Source organism: Neoarius graeffei, chromosome 7 (assembly GCF_027579695.1).
Source record: "Neoarius graeffei isolate fNeoGra1 chromosome 7, fNeoGra1.pri, whole genome shotgun sequence".
In the NCBI taxonomy this organism is placed as follows: Eukaryota; Metazoa; Chordata; class Actinopteri; order Siluriformes; family Ariidae; genus Neoarius; species Neoarius graeffei.
Window position 1 is genome coordinate 60338479 of NC_083575.1, and position 8906 is coordinate 60347384.

General features: G+C 36.4%; 1 protein-coding gene across 1 annotated transcript; it reads right to left on the reverse strand.

The window, feature by feature from the left end:
* Positions 1-192: 192 nt before the first annotated feature.
* On the reverse strand, positions 193-8896 carry zgc:153169 (uncharacterized protein LOC767799 homolog). The gene is made up of 12 exons (XM_060924784.1): positions 8807-8896; positions 8606-8651; positions 7946-8126; positions 7553-7691; positions 7152-7308; positions 6970-7015; positions 2696-2734; positions 2014-2102; positions 1778-1793; positions 1534-1601; positions 869-973; positions 193-534 (listed from the first exon to the last, which is right to left on the reverse strand). Exons 3-12 carry the CDS (start codon positions 8052-8054, stop codon positions 442-444), a joined length of 861 nt encoding a protein of 286 aa, XP_060780767.1. The 5' UTR covers positions 8055-8126; positions 8606-8651; positions 8807-8896; the 3' UTR covers positions 193-441.
* Between the last annotated feature and the right edge of the window lie 10 nt (positions 8897-8906).

An 8906-nucleotide genomic window follows, 5' to 3' on the forward strand; every position in this document is an offset into this window, starting at 1 on the left:
GCCCTCTATCATAAGAGGTAAAAATTACGTCATTAGTGAAACGTGGCATAGACTGGTGTAAATATGAATCGCTGATCAATAATGTGCGTGTATGTATGAGAGAGGAAATCCTGAGTCAGATAGATTATTCCTTTAATATTACAATAAGAATCAAATAATATTCTTAATCTTTATGATGAGTAACCCCCTGTAACTATAGCCCACAACCATAACATAAAAAACCAAAAAAAGGCATATAATAATAAAATACCAAATTATATTAACAAATTAAATTATACAATGAAATCCATTTCTAAATACTTCAATACAGTAGCAATTATGTATATAGATTACAATGATATAATTCATACTGCTGTCCAAAACATAATGCGAATTCAAGATTTTTTTATCTCTTGAAATTGTATATTTGAAAGTTTATACTACTGAGAAAGAAGAGGAACGTCAATAAGAAAGGACATGTTTTTCCACCGAATCCATTCCCTGGTTCCAGAAAGTATATGGGAATTCCACCGAGGAAGCTGCACCAACCTCTCCCTGCAAGAACACGACTGTTGTTTAGCAATTACATATCACCTTACAGATGTCACTGTATGGTGGCACATAAAAATATGACAAATTACAAGGACAAGCAATAACAATCCCTAATATATTTCCTATTTGTTTTCCATTAAGCTATGTAGTAAGTAGCGTACGTAGTAAGATTGTTGTTAGAGGCTTTTATGTGTGTGTACTTATGTGATCATATTTCTGCTCTGTATCTGTATATAAAATAAGGGATATACTTATGGAACATTCCCTTAAAACATACAAACATGTCCAATTATGGACCTAACTGATGCAGACTGTGGTAGAAAATATAATTAATTACCTTTAGGTTTAAGGCAATAAGCCCAATCTCAAAGCATTTGTCTTCTCCTGTTCTTTTTCTTATATCAGCAAGGACAGAACAACAGGCTTCTTTAGGAGACAAACCCTTGTAGGCAAGGACAAGAAACAAAGGGAGCTTTAGAACCAATCTACTGTACATCCAATATACAGTATTGTGCAAAAGTCCTAGTCACACCTAAAGAAATTCTGCAAAATGAAGATGACAAAAATAATGAAATGCAAAGTTTATAAGTACCAAGATAATCCTCATACTGAGTAAACATTAAAATAACCAATAAAAATGTATTGGTTGTGTTTAAAACTGCATAAATTCTCTTTGGGACACTTGGGTGCAGGATTCAAAGAAATTAGCTGGTGTGTTGTTCCATGCTTTTTGGAGAATTTGCAACAGTTTTTCTGTCTCTGCAGGTAAAAACACATTAATAATGTGCTGACATGGTCTTTTAAATAAATTTTCCTTTCCTACCAACACATGAATGCAGTAGACAAAAAAATAGGCATGCAAGACACAATGTATATTAATATTATATTAAATTATATTATGGGTTTACAACAGATCTCTCACCTATTATTCCTTATAAAGATAAACATAAAAGTATAAATTAATTATTAGCTAATACATTTTTTAAAGTACTGATTACATACCTGTCTCATCAACTGTACAATTTGAAAGCTAGGACAGTAGCACATGATTTTGTCCCCATCACCTGAAGCTGGGTTAGACAAAGAACTTCAACATTCTAGTACAATACTCAATACTAAAACAATCTAATTCATTTTTGTAGCCTTCTTACACAATCCTGGATAATATATAGTGATGTGTATTATTTTGAATGATTATAGTCATACTGTATATTAATCTGAAAAGATAAAGAATTAGAGTACCAACCTGCTGCAGCACCTACCTAAAGTATAGAAAGAAATATTAAAGTCATACTTATTATTTTAATTCTCTTATTCTCAAAACTGTAAACTATATTGATGTAATATACATATCACTAATGCAAGTTGATATTTAACTAGCTTGTTCTTGGTTGATGGAGCCACCTCTTGCCATAAAAATAAATGATGCACTATAAAAATGCATTGTAATATTTCTGCAGCACTGCAAGATGGAAGGCTTACTGTGTAGTCAGCATAGAGGCCACAACCAGGAAGTGGAGAGTCTCCCACTCGCCCTGGAGCCTTGAAGGGTTTTCCTGATGTAGAAACACCTTAACAATTTATTAGAACCATATTAGTACATTATGCACACATAAAAATGGTCCCATTCCTTATTGTCCACAATGAAAAATATGCTGTCCAGGATATCCAGGTTTTCTTCTGACCTCTACAACCTCAATAAACCAATAATTCAGTAATAAGGTAATTAAGGTAACACAGTTGATTCTCAGATCTAGTTTGGATTAAAAAATGACCATTGTATCATCCTGTGTCCTACTTGGATGCATTTCATCTGCTGAGATTAGACATTACTCGTATTTTCATCTGCATATCTATTACTTTTTCAGAAATTGACTGGGTCACTTAAACAAGGCACCATTTTATATTTTGTTCTCTCAATATCAGCTCACTGTAATAGAATAAAAACTAATTATTTGTTCTCATTTTCTCTCATTCTCTCTGCTTCTCTGTCTGTCCCTCTGTCACTTTATTTCTTTCAATTCTTTCCTTCAGTCTTCCCTGTTTTTCCTTCATTTCTTCTTTTATTCCGCCATTATTTTCAGGTCATTGCAAGCAGTGTGTGTTTCCTTCAGGATTGTATTCTAGTTTAAAAAATACAAACATTAAGGTAACTTGTTCTCACCAACAGTTATGTTTCCTGTAAGATCCAAAGCAATAAGACCTGCAGGTAAATACAAGACAGCCTTACTCTTCTCTGGTCTGCTTTGTGGTCTCACACACATTTGTCTCTGGAAGCAGAATCAGTATTAACTAAATGCTGTAAAATAAAAGTTTGTTAATGTACAGTTGTGGTCAGAAGTTTATATAGACTCATCATGGGCATGGATGACATGGCAATATCGGGCTTTCAGTTATTTCCTTGGTCTATTTTTATTCTGGGGCAGAATGACTGTACAACATACATCTTTAATAGAAAATAAAAAATAAGAATTTGGTGCACAAGTTTTAATTTATTTTGGGTTTTCTGAAATCAAAACAGGGTCAAAATTATGTTTACTTTACTACTTACTACTTTACTAAGCTGTCCACACCATTGCTGGGATATGTGATGGCTTTTGCCTCACGATGGTTTTCCAGGTCTTCCTATCTTGAGTTAGCCTTGTAGCTTGGGTAAGGGAGTCAAGGTTTCTGGTGGTACAGTCTGCCTTGACACAATTCATCTATTTCTTTGCTGGTCTTCCTCTAGGCCGGTTGCCATGTATACTGCCAAGCATCACTATTTTTGGGTACCTAGTTGGTAGCATTCAGTTAATGTGGCCAAAATATCTCAGTCTTTTATTAGCCACTCTATCAATAACTGTCTGTTCAATATTCAGGGATTTCCATATAGTGATATTTCATATTCTGTCAAGTCTGGTCACCCCCATGATTTTTCTGAGGCAGGTCATCTCAAAAGTATGTACCGTAAAATACCAAATAATAGCCGAGTTCCAATTAACCGCCGAGTTCCCTTTAACGGCCGGGTGTACGCGTGTGTTGTGACAAATAAAGGCTGGTTCCGAATACTCGCCGGGGTCTAAAAAAAAAAAAAAAAAGCGTCCGAACGTTCTATCTAGAATCTTGAGGCCCAGCACTTTTCTGGTTTTCTGGTGTTTAAACGATTTTGCATTGCATAGTTTTCTACCGAAACAATATGAATGAATGAATGAATGAATGAAATTATTTCTATAATACTGTTTACAACATTTTGTTATGTGATAATAAACATGCCATTTCAATGTTATAATCTTGGTCTACCGTAATATTTCTTGAGGAATGCAACTCCGTAACTTTTGACAGATGTCTTAGCCACCCCTTTGGGTATACCCAACGAAAGCCAGCGTGTGTGGTGACATTGAGGACTGCGGGTTTCCAAGGTTGGACTGCTGCTTCTGTTAAACGACCTAAATTGCCGAATGCATGCGTCAAAGCACACACTGAGTTTTATTAAAGACCTTATACCATTTCACTTGCCCTTACCCATTCGGATCTGGAAGACGCTTTACAAAAAAGGTGAGAGCGTTCTAACATGCATTTCAGTCTGCTCGCGGCCAATCTAATCCAAGGGGCCTTTTCAACAAGTAATCTGTCGTGCAAGTTGGGCAGAAGCACGCGTCAGGCAGGCAACATGTAGGCCTACAAGTCAGTAACCTATTCAACTAACTTTCATCCGAACTTTAAGTTTTCTACGGGGTCGAGCCACCGTACCAACTCACTCGGGGAATAGGCTCATATCCGCCAAATAGGGAGACGTCTTGGAGAGAAACGTGATGCAAGATGACAGTATGTAGCCACTGCAGGTCACTTATTTTTCAGCATAAGAAAAAACCCTTTGGTTTGACACTTCGCACCCTAATTATGTTGCTTCAACGTCGCGCCCTCCATGCAATTTCAGATTGACAGACATCGCGAAGCGCAAAGGGTGGAGGCTGCATGGGTGAGGGTGATAGCAAGTGACCATAACTTTGCAGAGTAATTAAATCACAGTGCTGCGCACAGACAATGGTGTGGTTTCTTGATTATTTTGTAAAGCATGCGCTTAACTAGTCATTAACAGGAAAAGGTGTGTGATTTATCCTTTATCCACCCCGACTGTGCCATGCGAAGATGCATTCTGCGTCTTCAAAATTCCCCGAAGTCGGCACCGTGCTATCTGTAATCTAACTCTAAACAAACTGTAAGTTATACTGGTTAAAAGTAGGCCTATCTGAGAATGATTTTTTTCCCCGTTTTGAGGTAGATTTTGGGGAAGGTGTTTGTGAAGAAGGAATTAATCGCCTGTTCCAAATAGCCGCCTAGTCTCTAATACGCGCCGGGTCTCTTACGTGATTGAGACAAATAATCGCCCGGGCTATTATTTGGGATTTTACGGTAGTCTGTTTTCATCTATCTTTTTTAGTGCCCGTTTCTGCACCAAATAGCAGGATACATAGCACTAGTGTTTTGTACAGCTCTATTTTTGTTGAGCAACATACATCCTTAGAGGACCAAATTTTATTGAGAGATTGGAAGGCTCCTAAGGCTTTTTCAATGTGGATATGTATTTCATCAGTGCATGGTCCAGATGGAATTATTGTTCCTCCTAGATAGGTGAACCTCTCAACCTGGGTAAGTTTTTCCCCACTGACACTGATGTTTAACTGCTGAGGTTCCTTGCTGATGACTTGCACTTCAGTTTTCATTTTATTGATTTGAAGTCCAAAGTTCAAGCTTTGTACATACATATGTGTATAATCCATCCATCCATCCATCCATCCATCCATCCATCCATCCATCCATCCATATATTATACAAACATTCAACAATGCATACAGCACACCTAATATTTGATTAAATGTCTCTTAGCACGTTTCACCTTCACCAGATGCTTTTGGTATCCATTAACAAACTTCTGGCAGAATTCTAGTTGGATACTCTTGGCAGAAATAGTAAAGTTAAATTAATTTTTTAGTTTCCTGACATGGACCTGACTTTTAAGCACAGTCCAAATACGTTCAATAGGGTTGAGGTCACTTTGGGAAGGTCATTCCAAAAGCTTAATGTTAGCCTGCTTTATCCATTCCACAACCAGCTTTGATATGTTTGGGGTCATTGTCCTGTTGGAACACCCAACTGTGTCCAAGTTCAACCCATCTAGCTGATGGTTTGAGGTTATGCTCAAGAATTCTGAGGCAGTCCTCCTTCATAATTCCATCCAGTTTGTTTAACCATGCTTAACACAGTTACTTAAAAGTTGGTTCAGTGTTCTTGGGGTTCAATGCTTCACCTTTATTCCTCCAAACATATCTCTCTCTGGCCATTGTGGTCAAGCAACTCAATCTTTGTCTTATCTGACCATAAAACTTTCCTCCAGAAGGTTTTTTCTTTGTCCATGTAGTTAGATGCAAACTTTAGTCAAGCCTGAAGGTGTCAATTTTGGAGCAGGGGCTTCTGTCTTGGATGGCAGCCCCTCAATCTATGGTGATGTAAAACTCGCTTGACTGTAGACAGTGACACTGGTTTTCCAGCAGTTTCCAGTTTATGGCAGGCCTGTGCTTTGGTGGTTGTTGGGTTATTCCTGATCATCTGAAACAATTTCTTCTCAGCTGAGGGAGACAGTTTGAGGCTTCTTCCAGACCTTGGCAAAGTGGCTACACCTCCCAATAACTTGTCCTTGTCAAACAAACCCTGTTTATGTTGGCACAGAGAAACTAACAGCTGTAGTCAGTAATGATCACTATCAGGAAGTTAAGTGGCATTGGCTTTGGCAAGTTAAAAGACAATTTGGGACTTTCAGTACTATTAAATCAATCTAAGTGGGTGTGTGTATATTTTTTAACATCTATGTATAATTTTGACCCTGTATTGAGTTAAAAAAAAAAACCCAAATCAATTAAAACTTGTGCACCAAATTCTGTTTTTTTTCTATTCAAGATATATGTTGTACAATCATTCTTCCCCAGAAAAAGAACAGTTCAAAGAAATTATTGAAAGCACAATATTTCCATGACATTCAGGTCCATGATGAGTACATGTAAACTTCTGACTGCAAATGTACTACGGAGAAAATGCAACTGAATGGAGCAGGATATGATGGGTTATGATAATGGAGATGATCTATTGCTACGAACCAGCATGAGCACAACAAATCATAAAATCCTCAAAATATTACAATAATTAGCTCTGTAAAGCATAAAACCATGTCCAAATTATTTACAGGTAGAATTCAGATGTCTATGAGACGTCAATAATAATAATAATAATAATAATAATAATAATAATAATAATCTATTAATAAATATTAATATGAAAGTCTATTAATAATCTATTAATAAAGTTAATATTAAACTAAAACAACCGAATCAATTTGTGCCTCTTTGTATGCCTCTTCAATGACTGAAGCATGAAAAAATAAAAAGAGCTCTGATTCATACTTACTGATAGTATCATGGCCTTTGACTTGTTTCCCCTTTTCAAGAAATTCCTTAAGGTGTACATTAAATAAACAAAAAGGACAAAATAAAATGGTTGTAGTATTGGCCTTTGTATTGGTGAACAGCATTGGGCTCAGTCCCTAACCTCAAGATCCACTGACATTGTAACTGACAGTGTGTGAGTACCTGATACGCAGTGGCTGTCTGGTCTGAGAGCATATTGTTGTTGGGCTCAATGGTAAAACCCTGTTCCTGTGCAAAAGCTTCAGCTCCTTCACCAACTAAAAAGCTGTGAGGACTTCTCTCCATTACTTGGCGTGCTACCCGACATGGCTGCCCTACCCTGACAACAAAAAAACACACATGATCGATAAAGTTCATTTATGTATTGCAATAAAAAATAGAATTTTGCTGCAATAACAATGGATAGAATTACTTTTACATTTCAGTAGCATGAACAATGTTTTAATAGTATGCCAAAACACCCTACATGAAGAAAAAACAGACAAAGTGTAATAAACATAATATATTCAGATGTACATAAAGCCATTTGAGCCTGAAATATGATTCAGCATGTTTCTCTTTACCCACGCAATGCAGCTACTGCCCCAAATCTCCCAGGCACACCTTCCATGATTGCTGCATCACATTCAACTATTCCCTGGTTATTGGGGAAGCCTCCTCTTCCAACTATATGACGGCCTGTCTGCACGTCATTCTCAACATCTGAAAAATAATAATGTACTGTCCCAATATAGATGGTGATTTTTCTACAGTTAAATAAAGTGAGCCTCAGTTGTTCTGAGAAACTTCATAACAGCACTAGTGAAAAGTTTTTCAAACAATTTAATACTAATATTCACTTTATCTATCCACAAGTAAAATGACTCCACATCTCTCACTCCAAGAAGGGAATGGACTGAGACTTACATTTCTTCTGATGCTATACTTAAAATGCATATATGTGGCATTTTATTTACCTGCAATTGCATTCTCTACAACATCAGTGGAACTCTGTCCAGCGAGAATCATGCACCGCATTTTTTCTACAGCAGGGAGGGAGAAGGACCAAGTGCCCACAGCGGCCATGCTGTATGCAGTCTCTGTGCATGTGCTTCACAGTTTGCCCTTTTCAGTGTTGGCTGAGTGACCTCTCAACACCTGAGCAAAGATATTGAAAAACAGCCTACAGGTGTGAAATTGTTGTTGTTTGTAAACACACACCACAACCATGATGGACATCTATATGTAAAAATGTAGCAGGTGTGGACATTTATAACCTTACTATATTTTAAAAATAAATAATTCAGTTTTGAGAGTGTACTTAAAATATAATACATATATTAACAATACCAAACGGGTAGCTATAATTTACAGTCTCATGGCTGCAATGCAATGGTAAAGAAGCAAAATTCAGGCATGAAACATGTCTTAGATTAGATTAGATAGAACTTTATTGATCCCTTTGGGAGGGTTCCCTCAGGGAAATTAAAATCCAGTAGCATCATTATAGGATAAACAGAGAATAGAATAGAAAAAAGAGAGAACTTCTAGATAAATTAAGTCTTAGAAAACTTCTAGATAAAGTATTTACATATACAAATATATTAAAAAGAGATGATTGTGTAAAACAATTTTACCCTTTAACCTTCAGTGTGGAGAAAAGTCCCGATCTGCGAGCAGAATCTGCAAATATAATAATAACAATTTTAATGTAAAAATATTAAAAATTCAATAATAGATAGAGCACAGTTGGACATTAATCAAGAATATGGTTACTAATCATTCAAGTATCAAATTCTTGCTATATTTTAATATTTAATATTTGTTTATTACTGTACCAGTATTTCATTAAATAATCCTTAATTTTATTGGTTGATATTCATCCTTGCCTTAGAGGTTGCACACTCGTCGCAAACTATAGGTAAAACTTCGATTGTT